This window comes from Motacilla alba, chromosome 9, assembly GCF_015832195.1.
Source record: "Motacilla alba alba isolate MOTALB_02 chromosome 9, Motacilla_alba_V1.0_pri, whole genome shotgun sequence".
Taxonomy (NCBI): domain Eukaryota; kingdom Metazoa; phylum Chordata; class Aves; order Passeriformes; family Motacillidae; genus Motacilla; species Motacilla alba.
In genome coordinates this window covers 18,661,339-18,686,905 of record NC_052024.1, presented here as the reverse complement: position 1 = coordinate 18,686,905, position 25,567 = coordinate 18,661,339, and the positions used below count along the sequence as shown (strand labels likewise).

At 42.3% G+C, this 25,567-nt stretch overlaps 1 protein-coding gene across 1 annotated transcript in view; it reads left to right on the top strand.

The window, feature by feature from the left end:
* Window positions 1–25,567, top strand: part of USP13 (ubiquitin specific peptidase 13) — a 50,870-nt gene that overhangs the window by 15,131 nt on the left and 10,172 nt on the right. Inside the window, exons 4-15 of the mRNA XM_038145388.1 lie at window positions 7,899–8,020; window positions 8,441–8,583; window positions 8,784–8,968; window positions 13,906–14,000; window positions 15,618–15,805; window positions 17,287–17,358; window positions 17,619–17,712; window positions 20,860–20,985; window positions 22,830–22,983; window positions 24,264–24,438; window positions 24,817–24,905; window positions 25,265–25,387. Coding sequence (XP_038001316.1) covers window positions 7,899–8,020; window positions 8,441–8,583; window positions 8,784–8,968; window positions 13,906–14,000; window positions 15,618–15,805; window positions 17,287–17,358; window positions 17,619–17,712; window positions 20,860–20,985; window positions 22,830–22,983; window positions 24,264–24,438; window positions 24,817–24,905; window positions 25,265–25,387 — 1,566 coding nt within the window. The remainder of the gene's footprint in view (window positions 1–7,898; window positions 8,021–8,440; window positions 8,584–8,783; window positions 8,969–13,905; window positions 14,001–15,617; window positions 15,806–17,286; window positions 17,359–17,618; window positions 17,713–20,859; window positions 20,986–22,829; window positions 22,984–24,263; window positions 24,439–24,816; window positions 24,906–25,264; window positions 25,388–25,567) is intronic.

Sequence of the window (25,567 nt, the reverse complement as noted above, 5' to 3'; positions counted from 1 at the left end):
TGACTGGATGCTTACAGAATAATTGGTTCAGAAACAAAGCTGGCTGCAGTGCAGCAGTGGTTGTACAGTGTTAGCAATGTGAGTGTAAATACAAAGTACAAAAGCACATTCAAATTTTGTTCTTGATGATCTTCTGCATCCATCTGAAGGTCCCTGTCACTGAGGTGTGCCAGCACACAGGGTACTGGCAGAGTGTCTCTGATGTGCCACTTTGAAATCCTCAAATTCCACCCTTGTGCATGAGCATTTTGTTCCCTCTGAGTAGGTCTTGAGCAGCAGTTCCAAGGGAACTCCTGAGGGCAGTGCAGTTTCACTGGGGTGGGTTTAGGACATGGATCTATCACTGTTTAATCCAGCACTTCAGGAATCTAATGTGCTTTTGAAAATGTATCTCATCTGGTCTGTTCTACTGCAGTCTTCGTTGCAGCCCCTGCTGGCTGGGAGTGAGCTGGTGTCAGGTCTGCTCTGTTCCTGGAGGCAGTACTTCCATGCTTCCAAATGCATTGTGCCCACTTCTTTGCATCGGCAGATGTTAACTGGTTTTGGCCATGCTTAAAGCAAAGAACAAAGAATTGTTCCTGTCCTTGTTCACAGCTGAGGAAACAAAAGCACAGAGAGGTAGCTGATTTGATCATTTTGCATGTGACAGCAGCAGAGGTGGTTTGCAAAATTTGGTGTCATGTCTCTTAATCCAACATATTTTTCATTGGTTCAGAACTCCTGATCTCATCTAAACAGGTTGTTTTAATTCTGTCTTTCTTGTTGTGATCTTGGGCACTATCACAGAATCATTGGGGTTGGAAGGGACCTCTGGAGATCATCAAGTCCAATCCCCTGCTGGAGCAGGATTTTGTAGAGCAGGCTGCACATGATCCTATCCAGGCATATTTTTAATATCTCCCAAGAAGGACACTCCATGAGCTCTCCTGGCAGCCTGTTCCAGTGCTCTGTCACCCTAAGGAAGCTTTTCTTCATATTTAGGTGTAACTTCCCCTATTTCAGTGCCTTGTCCTGTCACTGGGCACTGCTGAAGAGAATCTGGCCCTGTCTTCTTGACACTGCCCTGAAGATATTCTGTGCCCTGATAAGATCCCCTCTCAGTCACTTTTGTAGGCTGAACAGGCCCAGCTTGTCCTCATGAGAGAGATGCTTCAGTCCCCTAATTATCTTTGTAGCCCTCCAGTGGACCCTCTGCATCAGTTCCTTGTCTTTCTTGGGCTGGGGAGCCCAGAACTGTTGGAATACTCCAGGTGCAGCCCCACCAGGGCAGAGTAGAGGAGGATGATCTCCCTTTTGATCTGCTGGCCACACTGTTCTTAATGCCCCCAGGATACCTCTGGCCTTCTTAAAGGACATGAGGGCACGTTGCTGGCCCATGGTCAATTTATCCTGGCTGGTACAACCCAGGTATCTCTGTGACCTGCCAGGTAAGGCTTGCCCTGGCAGACAAAAGAGACAAGGATCAGTGGCTAGCTCCAGCATCCCTCTGTTCCTGTATGTCTATCAATAATTCCCTGAAGGCCCAGAGATTTAAGCTTTGTGTACAAAGTCAATCCAGTTTGGGCATTTGTTACATTGCTTGTTATAATCCTCTTTGATGTAAAACTATTAAAGATACTAAACCCTTTTCAATCTCCTTAGTATTAGGAAAACATCTTTTGGATGCTCACTGATTACTTTCTAGCACTGCTGCTATCTAGTAAATGTAATAGAAACACAGGCTCTTGGGCCAGTCAGCTGCAATATTTATCTTTCCCTAAACATGGAAAGATTCACAGCAAAGTGTGGGTGCCTGTGCACAGGTGCGTCAGGTTCTGGGCACGTTTTGGTTTGGTTTTCTTTGGAGAGGGCTGGAGGGTGTTGGCTGTGAGTGTTCTGTGTAATCAGGGAGCATTACAGCATTGTTTATTGAAATGCATGAACTGCCTTCAATCTGGTTGGTTTAGGTGTTGCTAGACAGTGTGGACATGGCAACTTCAGCTCAGGCTGTGCAATGTTTCAGGGAATTTGGGGTGATATTTAAAGCAGACTGTCTGTCTTAGTGTCGTCTGCGTGAATAACAAAAACTCGGTTAATGGGGTGTACTGTGATCATCCTTATGAGCTTCTGGTTAAAAGGGGTAGCATAAATAGGGGGAAGATTCTTGTGCTGAAGGGATTGGAGGTTCAGTTTCTACCATAATTACCAGCAGAGTCCCCCTGAACATGTTATCCTGGGAGTTACCAGCAGAGTCCTTCAGAATGATCTAATTATGAAGAATTAATGCAATGTAAATAGTCTGGAAAGGGATTGAAAACTGATGAAACTGAGTTTGCTGGTTGATTTAAAATTACCTAGAGTTAAATCTAAAAATGGTTTTTAAGGTGTTACTGAGTAACTAAATAATAGATGAAGTAGTTGAAAGATGCAAAGAGTACAAGAGAGGTGCTTGGACTGTGTGTGCACAGGGATGTGATCCCAGTTGCTGTTGCTGCTCAGAGAGGTGGTTCTGAGAGAGAGATGGGGTGAATGGTTCTCTGAAATGTCAGCTCAGTTGTCAGTAGCAGTGCGAGATTTAGGTGGAACACCAAAAAAGCAACACTTTATATTTTGTTTTCTACCATTTTGCTTTATAAAGTGAACCTCTCTTTTGAATTGCGACACTGCATCTACACACAGTATCTCCCCCTATTTCCTTCTCCAAAACCAACTAGCAAACTCGATTCCCCCTCATCCCCAGCAAACAAAACACCTCAGGCAGATATTTGAACTCTGCATTGAGGGAGGAATCGCCCCATTTTTGCCTGGTTCTGGTGCCCTCTTCCTGAGCATCTGTTGGTCCATGCCAGAGCCTGGACTGCTGGCTGTACAGAGCTGGCAGAGTGACTGTCATAAAACTCGTCCCTAGACAGATGTCCTGTCTCAGATTGGTTACCAGAGCATCATCTGCCACTGCAGCAAGCTGTGGCAGCTCTGTTTTGAGCAAAGTCAGGGCTAACTCAGACCATCAATTAAAAGTGTTTTGAAGTCCTCAGATGAACGGCTCTGTCAGCAGGTCTGTGATTGCTGCTGGGGAGAGTATCTGTGACACACAGAGGGTCTCAGGACACCTTGGAAAGGAAAACTTCCACTTGGAGAGTCTGGGAGAACTTGTAAACTTGCTGAGCTTTTCCTGGATGGCACCTCCCTGCTGATGGCAGAGGATGGACTCGTGGCTACTGTTTCCAAGTGTAAAGACCACTCCTTAGAGTGGCTGTACTGCATTTGACCACAGCTTCACTTTGTTCTCCCAGGAGCAGAACCCTGTTTGCAGTAAGGGTGTTTTTGTTTGGAGAGCTTCTGAAGAGGGCTTTTACCATGAGTGGTTCGAGTTTCTATTTATGTGGGTAAGCAGAAATAGAGTATCTGTATCTGTGAATGAAAAGTTGTGATGTAGGAGAACTTAAGCATTTCCTGACAATATTTTTGCAATTTAGCCCAGTAAAATAGTGCATATTCCCCAGCAGCAGCAGTAGAACTGATTGGCTGTTGCTTTTTAGCTTTGCCATGTATGCTTGAATTGAGCACAGGATGGTGAGCAGATACTTAAACTAATAGAGTCTTAAGAGTTTGCTGGTTTGGGTAGAACTGTGAAAATTAGATTAGGTTAAGACAGGCTAATACTGCTGTCAGAAGAGTTCTGAATTTGAATTTTCGTGGTATAGTTTTGCTTACTTAACATGTGGCTGTGCCAGAAATACAAGGGATGAGGTCTTATCTAGCAAGAGGTACAACATAAAAATGCTTTGGAGATGTAGCAAACAATTTGAATGTTCTTTTACAAGTAGTGAATCAGCCAAATGATCTTTGTAAAAAGTTTTACTTTTCATTTTTCCGCAAAGGAAAATGTTGTGACTGGAAAAAAAAATTAAAAAATTCTTCTGTTTTATAATTCATCTGATGAAGCTAATATTGAAAACAAATTAACTGAGTAAAACAAAGCAAATGCCTGAAAACAAATTAACTGAGTAGCTTATAGTTTGCAAAGTGCTGCTGATGTAATTCACTATTAATTAGGGGCAGGAAGAAATAATTTGATTTAATGACCCAGGTGTCCCAAGTCAATACAAATTTGTCCATTGCTTTCAGCGAGAGCAGAATCTAGCCCAGATTCCTAAGATGTCTTTCTTGGGTTTCAAAATTAGTTGTAGACTTGCTAGTCAACACCTTCATCCAATTTTCACATTTGCATTCCCTTTCACACACACACAGACACATCCATATGCGCAGGAAATCCTGTTTGGGGGTCCTGTCTGGAGTCTTTTATGCCCCTATTATTAGTGCAGTCAGTTGGTAACTTGTCTAAATCTGATCTGGACACATCCACGCCTTCTCTTCCCCTCTGCTGGGTTGGTTTTCATTACAGTAGTGTCTCTCCCAGCTGCTGTTTTCAGTCAGTTCAGCAGCAGCACATTCTCACCGTCACTCAGTGATGCCGTGTGAAGTGCAGTAAATTTACTCTACTCACCCAAAATATCAGCACCAGTTGAGCCTCTGCTTTGAGGTGTCTGCTGCTTTGCTTTGCCTGCCCTCCCAACACAGCACTTACAACCTGTGGATATTTGGTTTTGGTGGCCAAAGAGCTGAACTGAGGCTCTCAGGAAGGGAAACAATGTTCTGTGGGCCTTGACCATCAAGCTGTCACTCCTTGGAAGGATTACAGATTGGCTGGTTGTCTTGTGGCTCAGTCTCAGAACTGAGTAAAGCCTTTTCTTTTGCCTTCTACTCACTGTGCATCTTGGAAGAACATCCTTGATCAAGAAACAACTTTGAATGAAGTATAGTGCTTGAAAGTTCATGCTTTTCAGTCTTTTGTGGTAGAGTAATTTTTAATCAAATATGCTCCTTTTGCATGTAGATTTCTCCCTACTCCTTTTTCCTGTAGTTGCTCTTAGTCCTCCCTAAAATTCAGCGCTAGAAACTACCTGCAGACTGCACATGATGCCCAGTGGCTTCAGGGTCGAATTCTGTCCACATTTAGTGTGGGCTCCATTGCCTTCCGAAGTCACAGGTATCTGTTTTTATCACTTCTGCCCTCATGCTATCTCAGCCTGGCTGGCCCTTGCACAGGCACAGAATTTCTTACAATTTCTTCTTTTCATATAATTTCTTACCAAACTTAACAGCTATGTCTCTCAAGCCAAGATTTAAAAATGTGAGTGGGGATTTGGGTATTTTCAGCTGACATCATTGAGGGGTCCCTCTGAATGTCCCTAAAAGGGATTAGTTTATATGGTCACCTGCTCTGTTTGGAGGGATTTCAGCCTGTGACCTTAGAAGTCCATTCCACTCTTATGTACTGGATCTGCACCCTGAGAAACTGTCTTCAGAGTGATAAGGCAGTGCCTTTTAATTCCAAATCAGAGGGAGTAGGTGTTGGGTGAAAGTGTACCAGTTTTAGGTGGTCACCTTCAAAAGGGGAATTTTAAATCCTCATGGTGTTTCCCAGGACTGTTATGAAGCTTTGTGCATCCTTTAAAATAACAAGTGGGTGCTGCCAGGTTGGTGTGTCAGGCAGAAAGAGTCCCATGCTGATGGAACACTGTTTTCTGCTTTCTGCTGATGCAAATGGCATGAAGCCTGAGCAGTAAAAAGGAAATTCCCTTCCCTGCACACAGGAGGCTGGTGCTCCTAAGCATGTGAAGTCCTTAGATGCCAGCAGATGATTGCTAATAGGATACTGTGTCTTTCATCCCTGGATCACTGGTTCAGATGCAGGTCAGGCCAGCAGCACTGCAGTCTCTGCTGTTTGGCTGCTGTCTGGCTGGGGAGATGAGCTGCAGTGTGTGTCTGAATTTTGAACACAGCACGCTGTAGCATTGCTGTTTCTGTAAGGGGCTTGCAGGTGCTTTAAGATAATGTCCAGAGCAGAGGGCAGTGAAGATCAGCGGGGGTCACACAGTCCCCAGAGCCCGGTGGCCGCTGTGAGCTGGTGCCAGGTTCCCTCTGGTGGCTGAGGCACCGTGTGACCACAGCCCTGCAAGACATTCACTGCCTCCAAACCTGAGCTTTTATCCTCTCTGAGGAGCCTCTCTCCTGTTTAGGAGGTGGTCAGTACTTTTGGCTTTGTTGTGCTGGCCACCATTAAATTTCTGGCATTAAGTGAAAATCCCTGAGATGCGTTGCCGCATGCACCATCAGCTTGGAGATCCTCAGTTTCCTTGTTCCACAGAGTAGAAGAGCTGTTTAAAACTGCAGCTGTGGAGATTCACTCCTGTATCAAGCACAGGACTGTAATACAAACTAAGAAAGAAGCCTGGAGTAAAGTGAGGGATCATTATGAAAATGGTGTGATTTGGGGAATTAGTAATGAATGAATACGTTCTCTAAAAATGTCATGCTTTCAGTGGGAGACAATGTTCTTGCTTTTGTGTCTGTGTTGAGCTGATGAGAAAGGGCCTTTTTTTGGTTGCTGGTGAGAGAGAGTTTGTGTTGCTGGAAGTCACTGACAGTGGGTGTTGTCACCTCAGGGCTGGCTGTTGCAGCAGGTGAGCCAAAAGCTGATGTTCCTCTCAAGAGCTGTTCTTTCCAGGTCAAGTTAAAATATATTTTGAATCTTGTTTTATCATTTGGGTTGCTCAGTCTGTTACTGCTCTCTGGGAGCTCACTTTTCTGAATCTGGCTCCTGTCATCCTCACCTCTGTCCCAAACATACATTTGAGATTTCAGGCATTCCCAGGGTGCAGTGGCTGCTGCCAATGCTCATTTAGGATCGAGTGACTCATTAAGCATCTGCTTGTACTAGGGGGAGAATTCAGAGCCAGCTTCGGCTACTGCTCACACATCTCTTTTTTTGGTTGAACCTTACTCTGTCAGTGACTGGTACATCAGAATACAGTGGATCCCACATATCCAATGGGAGAAGGATCCAGAAAATCCCATTGTTGCCTGGGCAATACTTGCAGTTGAATCTTGCAAAACTTCTGACATTGCATGTTTGGTTTTACATTTTTCATTTGTCCTAGGAAGAGCAGAACAAGGTTTTACTCAGTCTCGTCACTATGTGATAATTAATAATAATTATATTTTTTTCATGCAGCTAGAGACACAAACACTAGCCATTTAATTCCCAGTATACCCTCCTGCTTCTCTATGGGTCCACATATTTCTGGGCAAACATTTTAGCTGATGTTGCTTGATCAAGGCTCATATTTAAGAAAAGAAGTCATTCTTACACTGGAAGGGAAATGTACACAGATGCTGTGCAAGGCTTGATCTTCAAAGGAAAGCTTTAGTAGCAAATGAGTGCTTTTTAAACAGTTACCCTGATTGAAGAATGGAGTTAGCAAGAGAGGGATACTGTTGGTGTTACTGTACTTGCTGTAGCTATATGAGACTGGATGAGACACAGGAATACTTCCAGCCATGGACATCTTATGGGAGGAAAGGCCACAGGTCCAAGATGGATGGGAGCCACAGCACGTTTCAGACAGGTCTGTGATCTGGAAAATATGGGGTGCTCATTTTATTTGTCCTCTGCAATTTGGGCATGTGCAGTGCAAGCTGGTCTCCATGCTTTATAGCATTTCAAGATTCTGGGTAAAAGGCACAGCAGTATGGCATCCTGATCTTGTCCAAAAGGAGCAGCATTTTGTTTGCTGCTCTGCAGAATGCAATGTCTGCAGCAGTGCACTGCTTGCAGAGAGGCCAAACCAAATGAATCTGTGATTGAGGATGGCGTTAAGTGGAGATTTTGGTCCTCAGAACGTTCTCTTGAAGGATGGTGGGATTTCAGTTTAGATCAGGGTTTCATAAATATTTCTAGCTAGAGAAAAAACTGGCTGATGCCAGGCAAGCAATGTTTATAGTGGTACCCCTGTCACAGTTTTGGAGCCTTGATCATGGGACAATCTCCTAACATTGCCCATCTTGTTTTCCAGATCTGGAGATAAGCAGTGATCTCAACAGTGATGACTTTGAATATGAGGATGAAGCAAAACTTGTTATCTTTCCTGATCACTATGAAATCTCATTACCCAACATAGAAGAGCTGCCAGCGCTGGTCAGTGAGTGTGTGGAAGTGGTTGTAGGAATTGTCTCCTGTTTCTGTTTTTGTCAACATGGTGCATTTTTTCTTATGTGCAGTGCTTGTTTGGACATAAAGATGATTCTTTACCTGCTATAATAGAGTCTCAGTCATTTAAAAAAGTGATCTTTGCCTTTGTTTCTTGGATTTCCTTCTATCTCCTGTATTCCTTCCCTTATTATGGTGCCAGCTTGTCCTAGGAAAGCTCACATAGCACACGTGCTTACTCTCCTGCTAAAATAATGACGACAGTCTAAAAGATTAGATGCATATTTGAGTATATAAATAGTCCTACTGATAAGCAGTTCTGTATGTGGTTAGCAATAGGCTGAATGCCAGGTTCTGTCCAGTCACTGAGTCGTGTCAGGCTTTGACTGACATCCATTTGTCTTCCAGGTGACGATAGCTTGTGATGCACTGCTCAGTGCAAAATCACCCTACAGGAAGCAGGAACCTGACTCCTGGGAAGAAGAGCTGCAGGCGTCTAAACATGCTAAAACACTTGTACAGTTAGACAATGGTGTTAGAATTCCCCCCAGGTGAGGGCAACAAGGTTTGTTCATCGTAGGCTCTCTAATTCAGTCCGGGGTAGCTGAACTAAAGGCAGGAACTCAGCCCACGGTTCCCTTGAGTGACTCTGGGCTGGGTGTGTGGGTGGGTTTGACCTGCCATCCTGGGAGATACGGAGCTGGCTCCTGCCTTACATATTGCTGCTGTTTCTCCCTGTTGTGTCTGGCAGTGGTTGGAAGTGCTCCAGGTGCGACCTGAGGGAGAACCTGTGGCTGAACCTGACTGATGGCTCCGTGCTCTGCGGGAAGTGGTTCTTCGATGGCAGCGGGGGCAACGGGCACGCCATGGAGCACTACAGGGAGACAGGCTATCCCCTGGCAGTGAAGCTGGGAACCATCACTCCTGATGGAGCAGGTCAGTCGCAGGGCATGTTCGGACATGAGCTACCTTCTGTGCATGGGGCTGACTGTGGATCTGTTACCAACTGCGTCTGTGCTTCTAGTGCAAGTGTTTGTGGAAGGAAACTCTGTGAGTCGGGGTTGAGGGGAGTGACACACACTCCCTTCTGAGAAAGCCCATACCTCTTCTATCTGCTCATTTTATATTTTATATAAATATAAAATATATTTATTTGGAGTATTTGCATAATACTGTGGCATTCACATTCTCTGAAAAAATCCCTTTGCTCAGGATTTTTCTCCTGGGAAGCTGAGAGGCCTCAGAGAAAAGGAAAACAACTCTTACCTCATTTGCTTCTCCTGTGTTTTGCTCATGTGGAATGTGTGAGTTGTTTGGACTCATTGGCCAGTTGGGGGCCAAGCTGTCAGGACTCTGGAAAGAGTCACGAGTTTTCATTATTATCTTTTTAGCATTCAGTAAATATCTTTACTGTATTCTTTAGTATAGTATAATATAGCATTCTTTAATATAATATATTATAATAAAGTAATATAGTATAATAAAGTAATAAATTAGCCTTCTGAGGACATGGAGTCAGATGCATCATTCCTTCCTTCGTCGGGGGTGCTGTGCAAATACAATATAACACTAGGCTTATAACATAAGAATGGTATTAGTCTGAAACAACAGACTCTAGAGAAACAATATTTTTTAGTTCTGCTACATTTCCTAGGACAAATGGTTCATTTTTTGTAACAAAGAAACAACAGCAGGGTAATGATCTTTTTAAATTTAAAAGTCTCTTTGTAACAGCATGTATGGGCTTTTTAATCATAGTGGAAACTCCTCTTTTTCCTTGTTGAACAAAATGTTGCTGAAACAGTCTAATGAACACTCATCTTCATGGGGCTGCTGTGATGCTTGTTTGTAAAATGTGTGATGATCTTGAGAGGGTAAGAAAGCTGTAGCTGTATCCTTGTTTGCATATTCTCCAAGTGTGATGTTCTGCAGTGTTGCTGCAGAGGGGATTATGGTGTGTGAGGATTAGATGGAATAAAAACATGAGGAGCTGAAAAAGTTGTGAGCAAAGAGATCTTTTGTTGCAGCTGCATGGAGAAATAAAAATGGAAGAACACATAGCATGATTATATTTTGGCTTTAGTGCTTATGACTACAGAGATGAAAAATTGCTGTTTAGAGCAGCCCTTTTTTTTAACAAGCATCATTTGAGAGCTTTTCTAAGTCCTATTCAGTGTTGGGGAAAGGCAACTGTAGTCAGATTCAACCAGCTGTGCCACAAAAACACTGAGCAAAAACTATTTTATTTCTTTCCCAGATGGAATGTTATTTCCTTGCATGAGCCTGGCCTTGGATGATTTCTATCCAAATCTCTCAGTTATTGGAGGTGTTTAGGATTTGCCCAGCTGTAGCTTTCAACTGCATACAGGATATTCTGTAGTGGTTTTTTTTCCTCAGAATTTTTTCTTTTCTTTCCCATCTTTAGCAGCAATACTTGTTTCCTTATGGCTTCTGTCCTTGTGCCTCCCACTGATCAGCTGCTTCCTCTCTTATGTGGCCTTTGGGATAACAAAGGACAGGCTGTCATCCTTCCCTCTGAATGAGAGGCACCAGCTGTTCTCCACAGACCTTTGTTCTTCTGGATGATGTTTACTTGGTTTCCCTATAGAAAAGTCTTCCCTCCCCCAACCTTCCTTGTTCCTTCTCAGTAATTATTCTGTCTCTGATCTATATTTCTGTAGTACTCATAACCCCCTCGATGGGGCTGGGTGATAGATGAGCTTCAGGAAAGAGGCTCTGCGGCTGATGGTGACACAAAATCTGTCTGTTTTCTGCTTCCCTGGGTTAAAGGTGAAGGGGTGATGGTACAGGAGTAATAAGCACTGGTCCCTCTCCTGACATAATTTATTCCTTTTTCACAGCAGTAGGAAGGAGAAGGAGGTGGTGCCACTGTTCCACTGACACTCACCCCACGTGTACACAGAGGAGAGCTCTTTGTCTTGCACTGAGAAATCTGTGCTGAGTACACTGTGAAAGGTTCCTGAGGTGTTAGCCCCATTTTGCAGCTGTCAGCAGACACATCTGGCATCAGGGCAGAGACTGAACCAGGCTTCTCTTCCACTCTTGTTCCTTGGACAGGATGTACCAGGGAGTCATAAAGGTTGTTTGCCTCAGTAGGCTGAGCACTGGGCAGCCTGTGTCTACCTGCTGCCTCTCTTGACTGGATTTTATTTCCAGTCACTGTGAGGTTGCTTGTTTGGAATGGATTGAGGCATGGAATTGGGCACTGGCAGTGGCAAACCCCTTGTGATCAGTGCTTGAAGGAGCTGCTTTGTGGATGCTGATCTTAGCAGATGTCAGGTACTTTTGGGGGAATCCTGAGCCACTTCTTTCTTTAGGGACGGTGTTACCATTGCCTGTTACCATCTAAGTAGGAAGGAGAGATGTCTGAACGGTCAGAACAGGTGTGAATCTTGAGCTGTGGAAGAGAATGAAGTCAAGTAGCATTGATATTTTTATTTCCTTAAAATAACATGAATCATAAATACTATTATCAGGAAAATACTATTATCAGGAAAAAGTTTTCCACCCAAGGGGTGGTTGGGTACTGGAAAAAACTCCCCAGGGAACTGGTTACAACACCAAGCCTGAGTTCAAGATGTGCTTGGACAACACTCCCAGGCCTGTGGTGGGATTCTTTGTGCATACTGCACAGGGCCAGGAGTTGGACTGGATGATACTGATGGGTCCCTTCCAACTCAGCATATTCTAGGATTTTTTTCTCTGCTTAATAATATTCTGTGTTGCCTGTCTCAGATTTGTCTTGGTGGGTTTTTGCCCCCTTTCACTCCTCCCTTTTCCCCTTTTCTCACTCTAATGATGCCAGGTTCTTGCGTGTCACATTTGCTGACTTGTCTGCACTCCTCACCTTGCAGAGTCTGTATGACAGCATTGCACACCTGTGTTTGGCAGCTCTTACCTTCTGTCTTTGATTTTTTGAAACAAGTGAGTTCTGTCTTTTTCCTATGAATTTAAGCTGCACTGCAGAAAGCACTGAAATAAGGCATGAGCTGGGCTTGAGCACAATTTTAGTCTCGTGCTCCACTTTTGCTGCTCTGGGCCAGTAGTCCCAGGTGATTTGCTCTCTGCAGTTGCCAGAGCAGAGGGAAAACAATATCAAAAGCTTCCACACTGAAAGCAGTCACCCAAGCTCTGTTGCTGTGTAATCTCACTCCATGAGGGGTTTGAACTTTTTGGGATCCTCTGGCTGTGCTGTGACCTCACCAGAATGCTATGGGAACGTTGTGATGCCATGTGTGTGGATGAACAGTCATGTCTTCTGGGTGCATTTGCTACCACACAGTGGAATTCCAGCAGATGGGCAGCTAGAGCCACGCACATGCCACAAAGGTCATGGGCACCAATGTTAATGGGGCATCTGCTGGCTGATCAGCAGCTGGCAGCGCAGCTCAGAGCACAGCTCCCTGCTCTGAGAGGTTTTCCATAGGGCTGGTCAATGTTAAAAGTTAGTGTTTGAGTTCTTGGCTAACCTTCAGTCTATCATTTCGGTGTGGGTTTGGTACTAGCAGACCTCAAGGAGAATGCCTTTTGTTAAAGGGGTGGGCTGAGTCAGAGCCAGGGTCTGCAGCTGCCAGGAGAGGCTGGGGTGAAGCTTCCAGAAGTGGTATTTGTGCTGTGAACAGCCTTCATCTGTGCTCCTGCTATCTCCTCCTGAGTTTGCTTCTCTTCCTTTCTCCTGGCTAAGCTTTCTCTGTCGGCCTAGGTCTGCTCTTATGGAGCAAGGTCACTGTGAGAAGCTGCTGGGCATGGAGGGAACTTGCCTGAGGGCAATGCAGGGAGGCTGGCACAGGGGTTCTGGATTTTGGTATGAGGAGACCCCAAAGCAGTCATTGACTACAGGGGTAGAGACCTGATCAGAGAAAAGATGGAAAGCCTGTTCAAGTCTTACCAGTGCATGTCTTACGACTTCTCTTCTTGTATGATGCCTACAGCTTTATTGTTATTTGTTCATGTAGGTGAAACCTGCTCTCAACTCAGTGTCATTATAGCACTTGATAGGTAAACTCTAAAAAAGAATGGTTTTACTCTAATTTTTCCCCTTCTTTTGGATTTATTAAACTTGGTTTCATATTGAAAATATCATTATAAGACATACTGCTTCCCTTCACAATCTGAACCTTACCCTGCCAGAATGTTTATGAGCTTTTACTTAAGGCTATAAGTGTCTATCATAAAGGACTGAAATCTAAATCTCCCATACAATAAAGCAAGACACCTCACTCAGAAAATCAGCCTTTCTCCCTAACCAAAAGGTTAGATTACTCTTGGAAGTCCAATCCAGTGGTATGTAATTCAAAAAAACCCTCCTTATTCTAATAAAAAATTTCTTTGTTCTTCCTGCATCACTATGTGAAAAGGGCAAAAGTGGATTTCTTAAACTGTACTAAAAATTAAAATATTATTGCCAATAGTGAATTGGTGTGATATACTCACAACTTTAATGGATCTGTCTGTATCTAGTAGCTCTACAAAAATGCATAATCTCTTGTTGTCATGTTCAAAATGTGGGCTGGCTACGTATCTGAGAACTTTGTGTGCCCCGTTCCTTGCTTTCCCTGCAAATTGCTTATTTAGGGGAGAGGAAATACTATGATCCCTATAAATGTTCTTAGGTTTTAATACTGTGGAGGCACATAATTTCTTTTGAGGAAAGTGCTTGAGGTGACTGTGTTAAGATATTTACTGAGCTATGTGTTTGTCTGTGCACTTCTCTGCTGGCCAGACCCAAACTTGGAGAATACAAACAAGGCATTTTGTATGGGCAGCCCTGTGCTGAGAATGCAGTATTGGTAAACAAGGAGAAAGGATCACATTTGATACTGGGGCTCACTGGTTTCTCTCTGCTTTTGCAGATGTCTATTCCTTTGATGAAGAGGAGCCGGTTTTAGATCCACATATAGCAAAACACTTGGCACACTTTGGAATTGATATGCTGCAGATGCAAGTGGTAGGAAATCCATCTTTTATTTAGCTTGTTGTTCACTTCTTTGTTCTCTTGGGGGTGGGAGAGAAACAGGAGAAGAATGACACCTGTAGCTTATTTGTGATTCCTTCAGACTGTTACGGCAGTATTCAGTTTTGTAAAGTTCAGCCAGCTAATCTGGGGGTTGCTGTCTGAGGTCTGAGTGAATCATTGCTCTCAAATCCAGAAATTCCCTTCTGAAAGAGGTACCTTGTGGTATTTAGTTTGCATCTTTCACTTTTTCTGTGTGATGTACCATTTGTCTTCAAGATGATAAACCTCATTCAATTAGAGAAGAATGTCTGGAATATTTAATTACAGTAAGTGGAAGAAATCCTATTAAATGTACAGATACAATTCATTACCAAAAAGAAGCTAAGCAATGGATAAGTTAAAAAGTGGCTGAAAGTTATTTATGTAAATTTCAATTTAGGTTTTATCAATAAATACATTAGAAAATGAGAAAAATACATTCTCTCAAGTCTAGAAAACAGCATGGTCAAAGATGTGACATGCTAGAAAGGGACTGGGGAAAAAAGGATTCTCTGTGTGTGTCTGTATTAGTAAAGAAGTACTTTTAATGACTTGTGTTTTAGTGGATGTTGATTCCACTTCTCTTTAAATGGTGTAGGAAATCAGAATAGGATATGCTTATAAAGGCAGGTGTGGTTTTTATGGTGGAGTTGATTTTTTTTGGCTTGTTTTGTTTTTTTTTTTTTTTTTTTTGTTTTATGTTTTTAGCCCAAGCATATAACCTAGTGTCATTACCTGGAGAACATGAAAATGCTAAAAAAGGAACAAACCTGATACTGGTTAAGTGTATTTCATTGTCCAAGTGGTGAGAAAATTATATTAATTGAAATTATAGAGAAGAGTTAAACTGTGTTTTCAAAAGTCTTCATGATACTAATAATGTTTTTGGTGAACTAATGTCCTTGCCAGGATCATGAATAAAAAGATTCTTTTATCCAAATAATTCTGAAAAGCCTGCTTTACTCAGGAGACTTGAAAACCTAGTCTTAGCTGTTGCAAAGGTTTCACCTCTGGTCTTTGGTCTGTACGATTCTTTGAGAAGTGACAGAGCAGTGCCAGCAGTAAATGACACTAAGGTGACCTGCACCTACAGGCTGAAGGCTGAGTGTAAAGGGGAGAAACTTCAGTGTCACAAATTATTGGCTTTTACCACTTGAAAGAAGGGAAGAGTTGTTGGATCTGCAGCTTTTCATGTGGTTTGTTTGTTACAAGCAGCTCCTACAGCAGCAGCTATTCCTGACCATTACAAATGGAACAGGAAACCTGAAAAAATGCAGTGTTTGATGCTGAGCTGAGGTCACAGGCCTGAGAGAAGTGAAGCTCCCAGCTGGGACTGAGGTCACGACTGAGAGCACTCAGTGCCAGTGGCTGTGCTAAAGAGCTAAGGGTGTATTGGAGGAACAAACTGCTGGCTTTCTGACCCTCATCTTCCCCTACATGCAGGATTTACCTCCCCTTGCCCGTTGCTTTGGCTTTTCATTTCTTGGAGTATAGCTCACAAGGTTGGTGGCAGCGGCACGATTATGGCAGAAGTTCAAGGGACTAAGATGAAAATCTTGTTGCTTTCAGACAGAGAACGGGCTAAGAGATAATGACATAAAGCCAAGAGTCTCAGAATGGGAAGTGATTCAGGAAGCTGGTGTGAAACTCAAGCCCATGTATGGCCCAGGATACACTGGCATGAAGAACCTGGGGAATAGCTGCTACCTCAATGCTGTCATGCAAGCCATTTTCAGCATCCCTGAGTTCCAGCGAGCGTAAGTAGCTCCGCACTGCTTCTTGTCACTAGCTGCTGCATTCATCCATTGGTTGTTTTCCTGAGAAACATGGTGGTTCTGTTTTTGTCCTGCCTGCAAACAGGTCTCTTTCAGTGAGTTCGGTGGCTGCTTGAAGGATTTAGTGATTGTTTTGGTCTGTTCTGGAAAAGGCTGGAACACAAAACCCACTCTGCCTTCAAAATAAAAGCAAACTGTCTCAACATCAGTAGTGGGAAATCATTTGCCACCTTGGATGTTTGATATCTGAGTCTCTACTTTTTATATACAGATGCACATATCTCTGCCTACCTGGGCATCATCAGTATCACATTAGGGGGCTTGTACTGGCCCGTGACAGGAGTCATTCTGTGTGATTTGTGCCAAAAATTTGCACAAACGTGTTGATATTGATCCGTGTTAATGAAAAACACTGCACCTCTTGGATGCCAATCTGGCTAAGGGGGGAAGCTATCAGAGGCACATTTTAATTAAAATTTAAAAAAATAGTGACAATAATAGTGTAAATGTATAATTAAGACTGAATAATTAAGAGAGTAAAAGGACAAAAGCACAACAGAGAAATATTAAATAGACCTGACTGATCAAGACTGAACACATCATTCCAAGGAGAGAAGCCTTTTTATAAGGGATAGTCCATGGTTTGAAATAAAATTCATAGTGCCTTTTCCTTCCAAAGCAGCACTAGTGTATGTGCTGGAAGTGAAGCTTTTAGGTTTTGGAAAGCCTCCCAGGTTTTCATGTTAGAAATCACCTTCTGGAGAAGAAGAGGGAGAAAACTCGTGTTTATTTTCTTTGTTAGCCATACGGAGTACAGTCTGTAGGTTCATTAAGTGACAGCTCTTCTACCTCCTCTGTTGAAAAATATTAAAATGGACTTTATTAAGGAAGATAATTTTCCACAGCATGGTCATGGGAGTTACCTGGAGGACCTAATGTCATCAGAATAGCGTAGATCTTTGATGAGAGAGGGACCATTTGATGGCCATACCTACCCAGCCTGTTTTTTCCTGTGCTCAAGAGCAGCCATGCTCAGAGAATGCTGCTGAATGCTTCACTTTCCAACAGGCTGGCTAGAGCAATGTTTCCCTCAGTGTTGTCAGAATTACTTCTCTTGTGAAACTCAATAGAAATGTTCTTTACATACTTCTGTCCTGATGCGAACTTGAATTTGCTTGGTTACGTTGGTTGGGAGTAAAAAGTACACTGGTTCTCAACTCAGCTCTGTGGTTTTGACTGACACCATCCTGCAGCTTTTGCAAGATTAAGGAATAGAATATAAATTCCAGATGAACAACACAGCAATATTCTTCAGAGCTAGAAGCTTCCAAGTAAAACCTCAATGTCCATTTCTTAATTTCTTTACTATTATTTCTGCATGACAGAAGCACTCATTGAGGGTAGATTGAATCGTATTGATAGCTGCAATATTTGAATGTTTCTGCTTTGTTCTTGCTGCCCAGGTATGTGGGAAACCTTCCACGAATATTTGACTACTCCCCTCTTGATCCAACACAAGATTTCAATACTCAGATGTAAGTGACATTTCTCAGTTATTTACTTGGTCAGGTTAAATGGAATCTAAATGATTTAATGGCAGAGCAAAAGAACACCTTTTCATGAGCTCAGAAGTGAGGTATGACTCAGGGAGATTGAGATTTGACCACTTAGTTGCAGGTAATGATGTTTCATCAAGGAGTGAAAAGCAGTAAACTTCTTTTTTTATTTGCTTGAAGTAAGTATTTTCTATTTTTCTCACATGTTTGTTTCCACCCCTCCACTTTCTTCCTTACAGGGCTAAACTGGGACACGGCCTCCTTTCAGGCCAATACTCTAAGCCACCCATGAAATCTGAGCTCATTGAGCAGGTGATGAAAGAAGAACACAAGGTATTTGCCTGAGTTTGTACAGCCACTGGTAACTAGGTAAAAGTGATATCCTGAGAAAAGGGAACAGGTGCTGGGCACTGAGAAACACGTGTGGCTCCAGCATGGATGGGATGCTTAGCAAGGTGGAATGTGAAGATTACTAAGTCAGGGATAAATTAGTCAGGCACTATTTGTGCAGTGCATCAAAGCAAGCCCTGCTTCTGCTGATAAAGTGCTCTGCTGCTCCAGTGATGAGTGCAAATGTTCACACAACTTGCAACCAATGTTTATCTTCTCCAAGGAACAACAACAACAACGTTATGCAGAGAGTCCTGGAAGCAAACTCCTAAACCCTCTTTAAATTACTGAAAGTATAAAGAGCTGGAGAATTGTTTCCAGGAAGTGTCTGACAGTATTCCACTTGATTTCAGGAGCAGGTAATGCGAGATTAGGTGGTGCTGGGGGCTTTGGAGATGGAGGGGCCATGCAGAGCCACAGGAGTAATGCGTGCTTCTGCCAGAGAGGGGTGGTGGTGGTTGCCACAGAAATAAATATTTTCCTCTACCTTCATCCATCAATTATTGACATAGGAATTTCTCCTGAGGTCAGAATGCCAACAAGATTTTGGACAGACAGAGCATCTGATACAGAGTAGTTTGCATGACCTGGAAGTCCTGTGTCTCCCAAGTAATTGCTTTGTACAGTGGCAATTCATTGTTTTGGAACAGCAAATAAGTCCTGCTTGTTCCCATTAAATAAAGTTGAAGGCTAATCAACACTGGGGCAAAGCAATAGTGGGACAGATTTCAGCAAACTCCATACATTGAGTTACGTGTACTGACTGACCTGCTTTCCTAAATACAAACAGGATGTGACTGGAAAATACTGTGCTGGAAGTTCACGGATCTGAATCCTTGGAATAAAGCTGCCCCTCCATGTTTAGCTCAGCAGCCACTATTAGATGAGATATTGAGAACTCTTTAATGACAGATGGGATAAAACTCTGTCAGGTTGTGGAGGCATCTACTGACATTTAACAGTACTTGTGTTCATTAGTTCAGGTTGATGAAGCTGAAGTTACATGAATGAAGCATCCTTATCAAGCAATTCAGAGCATATATTAGGATTTGAAACAGCTTTTACAGAATTTTTGCTTATTGTATTGATGGCTTGTCTGCAGAAAAAGTCAGCTATAGATATTTTCTCTATTCCTTCACTCTTGGAATACAAATCTATGTTTTTTTCAGGTTGAGGATGCTTTTTTTTTCTTTTGTTTGCTTAGCATTTTAGGCCTTAAATGTTTTCAAGTGCTTCTGCTTTTTGTCTATAATATCAATTATTCATTTGACTTTTATTCCTTTACTTTTTTTTCCCCTTCTACATACAAAGAATTTCTCAATCTTTCTGAGCCTTTGGAATTCATCCAAAGTTTTGGGGAGTTGTTGCCTGTAAAAGCATTTATGTGAGATCTGCAGTGGTCCAGCACAATCTATATTTAGCTAAACTGTTTTGCAATTGTTGATGGGGAAAGTATGCCAGGTATTCAGTGAATATTCGTGGTGCTGTGCAGTTGAAATTTTTCACCACAGAAATTTAGCCTGGAAATGGCAGCATTTTCCTTGGACCCACTTTAGGATTAAAAAGAGGCTGAATGCCTAAAGGATCATCAGCCAGGGCTTGATTTTCTGCTTTGAGCTTTAACATTTCATCTGGGTTTGGTTTGTTTTTTATTTTTTCCCCTTTTATTGTCCTTGAGGTAAGATTGCAAGACTCAATCCTTCTTTTGCAAACTGTCACACATGGCATGCTCCTCCTCTTCCTGCTCAAGGGGCTGAGTGCAAAGTGTATAGGTGGAAGCAAGGGTTGACTCCAAACTCACTGCATTATCCAGCATTGTGCAGCAGTGTGCCACATTCCTGCTTCTGGCACAGGAAGAAGCCTGGGATGTTGCAATGTGAGCTGCTTTATGCACTTCTCTCCCCAGTCCTAGCTTTGATGAAAGGCAGTTGAGGGCACTGAAGCAGTACATAACCCAGGATGCAGGAATCCCCAGAACATCTCTCTGTCCAAGCAATACAGGGACTCTGTCTCCTGATGGGAGCCTTTAAGGATCATCTTGGCCTGATGTGGTTGGTCGTGTACTGCCAAAAATTGAAAAAGCATTAACAATTATAATCTGCTTCTGATTTCAGTGGGTCTAGGAATACTGCACCCTGGTAAAACAAAGAAAAAAATATTCTCTTCCAGTATTTTATATGGCCTCTTTTTCATGCTGCTTTTTCTATTTTTATATTCATATGACAGTGCAAGTGTAGTAAAGAATAAAATTGGCTGAGTTTTTAACAGCCTCTGAGAGATCCTAAAGGTTATACTTTTGCTTGGATTGTCCAGAAAATTATTTGGTTTCATGGATGGTGAGGGAAAATCTGAGTAGTAGATTCTGACCCCTTCAAAAATGTTATTTGAAAGGCATAACAGCTAGGGTTGTCTTGAGGATCTGGAATGGTTGGAGAGGTTCTTAAAGTGATATAAATGATTAGAAAGTCAAAACCAGGACTGTCTTGGAAGCCAGAGATTTTTAATTTAGGTCAGTTTGATCCTGATGTAACTGAATGGCCAAAGGCAATAAGTTATGGTTTTTCAACACGACCAACACCTGCAAATTGCAAATTCATGTCTGCTCTTAACATCTCGCCTGGGAATGCATGCTGCACACATTAGATGTTCTCTGCTTGGTTCTGCACAGCTCTCTGGAAAGGTTTTGTCCTGAGGAAAGCTGCCAGCTGATACACCAAAGTGCTTCAATGCCCTGGCACAGGGTTCTGAAAGCAATATCAAATGTTATATAACAATGTAGGCTTTCAGCCTTTCTGAAAACTACTAACCTTTAAAAACCTCCCGTAATCTCTTTAAAATGCCAACCGCCAAAGGACAGGTAGAGTGAGTTCTGCAGGAACTAAATCATAAAACATATTCTAAAAGCTCCGCAAATCTTGTTTCAGGACCCTTCCCATTTTTATTAAAATAGAAATATAGGTGAAATGGAAGCTATCATTCTTCCAGTGCTAGAAATGGGCCAGAGATAGATTTAGTGGAGTAACTTTGAGATATTTAGTTCATGATTAAATAAAAATCCCTTTTTAAATGGTTTTTCTCTCTTTTATTTAGCCTCAACACAATGGAATATCTCCTCGAATGTTCAAGGCATTTATAAGTAAAGGCCACCCAGAATTTTCCTCCAATAGACAACAAGATGCACAGGAATTTTTCCTACATCTTATAAATCTAGTAGAGGTGAGAAAACCTGAATTGCTCCTTATTTTTCTGGTTATATTGGACAATGAACTGTTACACAAGTGGCTCATATTTTAGTTATATTATTTTTTAGTCTTAGATATGCAGAAGGTGGGACTAATTACAATGTATTTTGTTTTAGAAACATTTGCTTCCTTAATTCTTCCTCTTCTTTACTTTAGACTCTTGCATGACCATGAATGGGGCCAGTGGTGCTGCTAACAAATATAAAGAGGTCAATCTTCACTGTACAGGCTATGAGATTCATAAACATATGTGACCTTTTAAATTGCTGTTCCTGTTTACCATATTGAAGTGTACCATGGAATATTAATGAATTGGGTATTATGATTATTATGATTAATATTGTTCCAAATTCATGTAATTGTTGGGAGCAAATTAATTACCCTGTCCAGCTGTTTTACAAATCTCAGCTGTATGTTATTGAATCATGGGAGGAAGGATTCCCCTGCTGAAAGCAGAGTGGCTGTTTGTCAGTGGAATATTTCTGTATAAAGCTTTAGTTCCACCAAGCTCCAGCTCAGTGCTGTGTGTCAAGGAATCATACTGTGAATTTTAATGCTGTCTTTCTGAAAAGGAATTTACAAATACATGTAGTTTGGATGTAAAGCATTTCTTGTCTACCCTTCCTCCCTCGTTTCCCATTTTCCCCAAGAATCAAGGCTTTTTATTCATGTGTTCAGTCTCTAGATGAAGTTACTCACATTTGTATGCATAATGTTCCACATCCCTAAATGCATGTACTGATTATAGGGTGGTTAGAAGAGACTTTTCTGTTTCTTGCCTGATAACAGGCATTAACATGAACAACAAAGAGGAGGTATATTATTTGCATGACATTCCCATCTGGATAATGAACTACAAGTTGCTTGTTCTGTTTCAGTGCATATTCAGAGTGGTAGGAGCAATTCTGTTTGCTGAGAGGATGCTCCATGTTTTTTATCTGAGCTTTCTGTAACTTGCCACCTTCCTACCTTCTGTTCACCTTGACTCAGTCAGGATCTTGTATGTTCTCAGAACCATACCCTGGCAGTTCTGTGTGTAGAAAGATGCTGCTGTGAGTGCAGAAATTGTGGATTTTGTTAGTTTTTCTCTGTAGGGGCCAGAGCTCTGCACGCAATCCAGTGTGAGCTGAGCTGCCTGATCAGTGTCTTTGTGCTTGCCTTGAAACAACCAGCAGTCTTTGGGTTTTCTGGTCATTTTAGTGATCACCACATGTCAATTCTTTTGCTTCTTTTCTCTGCCAGGATTGGCAGTATTTCTTGTTTGGATTTAGATGTTTAGTAGTTCTTACCTATATTATAGTCTTACGAGTTGTGAGTTTTACAGTACTTCTCTCTAGCAAGGTAAAAATGAAGTTGTATCTTTTGCTCTACAAGGCTTTTTAAGGATAAACTGTCTAATTAAGAAAAGGCACCAAAACTATTTTTACTTTTAAGCTAATAACTAACTACTCGTGCTTTGCAATGTGGAGTTTTTTATCTAGTTACACAATACTACTTAAACCTATGGAGAAGAAGGTGAAGAAGAAGGTAAAGAAGGACTAGCTTCTGCTTTAAAACTTTCACTTTGCTTTATATATATTGCTACATTCTAAAACCTTAAACTCTAGGTTTTCTGCTATGTGATATTACACACTTCTATCCAAGCTACACACTCATACTCTCAGTCCTATCATTCAATTTTGGAAGCTTTCTCCACGGCTTCATGTCAAATGCAGTGTTCTCCTGGGGGTCAGTGTCTGCCAGCACAGAAAGTCTAAAATTCTTAGCACCCAGTGTTCCAAGAGCCCCAGAAGTGATTTGGTGTGCTGTTCCTTTCAGAGGAACCCCGTGGGCTCAGAGAACCCCAGCGATGTTTTCCGGTTCCTGGTGGAGGAGCGCACGCAGTGCTGCCAGTCCAGGAAGGTGCGCTACACGGAGAGGGTGGACTACATCATGCAGCTCCCTGTGGCCATGGAGGCAGCAACAAACAAAGGTAAAGGGGCCAGCTGCTCTGCTTGACCAAGGGATGTGCCACTTTGTGCCCAGAGATCCCCACCAGCGCTGAATCTCCTTTGTCCTGGACAGTGAAACAGTTGGTGAAAGCGTCTTCATTATAAAAATGATCTGAACACAGCAGCTAATTGATATCTTTTAAAAACACACACTCACAAAGAAAAGCCAAAACCAAAACCCCAAATCTGCTTTCTGTTCTTTAGCAGCAGATTATGAGATCTAATGTGGTAATAGAGAATAGGAGTATAAGGTATTTGGTAATCTATAAATCTAAAATACACAATTTGGGTATTCTGGGCTTTAGGGGAGGAGGGAGGGAGGATGAAGTGTGGGATGTTGATTTGATAAGCAGGAGTGTTTTTTCTCATGCCTGTGAGAAGCACCCTTGTTTTTAAAGGAGAAAATGGCCGAGGAGGCTTGAGCACTTGGGAGCAGGAGTGAGGCACTGACAAGTTGTGGTTGCATCTTCAGTCAGTGGTGAAGAGCCTTGCAGAAAAACATAATAAATGTATGCTTGAGGTAGAAGTGAAGGGGGCATCACTAGAACATGAAGGGAGATGTGCCTCTGATTTCCCACATAATCTGAACATTTAAAATATTTTAAAACCAGAAGGTTCTATTTGGATTGTTTGATGAGATCCTATGAAATACCACAAGGCAGAGAATTCTACCTACTTTTTACCTAAGCCTACACCTCCTTGCACTGGACAGGAAGTTTAGGAGAACTTTGCATTCTTTCTTCATCAGTTTTGGTGATGACTCTATTGCTTATAAAAGAACATGTTATTTCCAGGTAATGACTCAGGAGACAGATTAGTTTGTGAATTTACCATATGGCACTGCTCAGCTTACCAGTGTCAAGACTTTTTCTAGATCATACATAATCCTGGCCTGTCTAAAAAGTCAGATGACACAGATAGACAGCAATAACTTTCCAACTAAGACTGAGCTCTGATAAATCAGGTGTGTAGCATTACTGTTCACACAGGATTTTGGCTGTCATGGCAATGTTTTCATTGCCTGTATGCTGGTACTTCCAGTTCTGTGTTTTCACCATGAACAGAATCCTTAAAGATGTGGCTGTAAGTGTAGCTGCTGACCCCAATGCAGACAAAAAGATTTGATGTCTAGTTAAAAGTATGTACAACTTTTATTGCTAAGTAGGTTTTTGCATTTCTAAAACTTGCAGAAATAAGCCTGATGAGGAGCACATAACCATGACAATGTTCATTAGCTTCTAGTGTTGTGTGTATTTCTCAGATGAATTAATTGCCTATGAGCTGAAGAGGCGAGAAGCAGAAGCTGCAAGGAGACCTCTGCCAGAGCTGGTCCGTGCCAAGATCCCATTTAGTGCTTGTCTGCAGGCCTTTTCTGAACCAAGCAATGTAGAGGATTTCTGGAGCAGTGCCCTTCAAGCAAAATCTGCGGGAGTTAAGTAAGTGTGTGTCTGGCTGCTTGTTAAAGATAACCTTGTGCTTATCTTGCTCCCTGGGCGTGGTGCAGAGAGAAACACAAAAATGCACAGTGAGCTCTGGCATCATATTGGTGTTGGGGCTCATCAATGTGACATGCAGATCAAGCCTTGCAAGAGTTGTAATGATGAACTGAGCAGGAAGTTAATTGTTCTCAATGGTCAGACTCCAAGGAGTGATGCAGTCTGGTTGTTGAGAGCTTGAACTTTAAATGCTTGTAGGGTTGGATCCTTTGCATGAAGCAGCAATAGCTCATCTCCATGTGCATGAGGTACTGGGATCTGTGCTGCTGGGGATTCTGTTGCCTGATTTCAATGAATTGTGTTTCTTGTTCTTCCCAGGACTTCCCGTTTTGCTTCCTTTCCTGAGTATTTAGTGGTGCAGATAAAGAAATTCACCTTTGGCCTTGACTGGATCCCCAAAAAGCTTGGTATGTGCTTGTTTTATTTACCTTTCTATCCCAGATAATTAATAACACGTGCACACTATAGTAAGAACCTGACTCAAGTAATAAGTTTGTACTGTGACGATCCTAATTGAATCTTTCTCCCTTTTGCAACAAATTTAACCAATCCATCAGGTCTGTGGAGTTAAAACACAGTTTTGTGTAATCTGAGGTGGTTAAATTGTGCTTTGGCATTCCAAATTTCCCAAAGAGCTCTTTTCAGAAGGAGAATCCTGGCTGTTTCTGTACCTTGAGTAGCAGGGTTCCCTCTCTGAAGGGGTAGGTTGCACCATAAGGTCATTTTGCTGGCTGCAGAAGCTTAGCCCATTTCTCTGCTCTTGTAGATGTTTCTATAGACATGCCAGATTTCCTGGACATCAGTCACCTCCGGGCCAGAGGGCTCCAGCCAGGAGAAGAGGAACTCCCAGACATTGCTCCTCCCATTGTCATTCCTGATGATCCAAAAGGTATTTACTGACTTATTCTCCCCTGTATTCCCCTTTCCTTCTAGCACACAGGGATTCTCTTGAGCTATGAACAAAAACCCAGCTCTGTGCTTCTGTAATTGAAGACTCTTACAACACCCCACAGCCTTTTTTTCTCCCTACTGGACACCTCTAGTTCTTCCAGCTTTCCTGTTTTGGGGA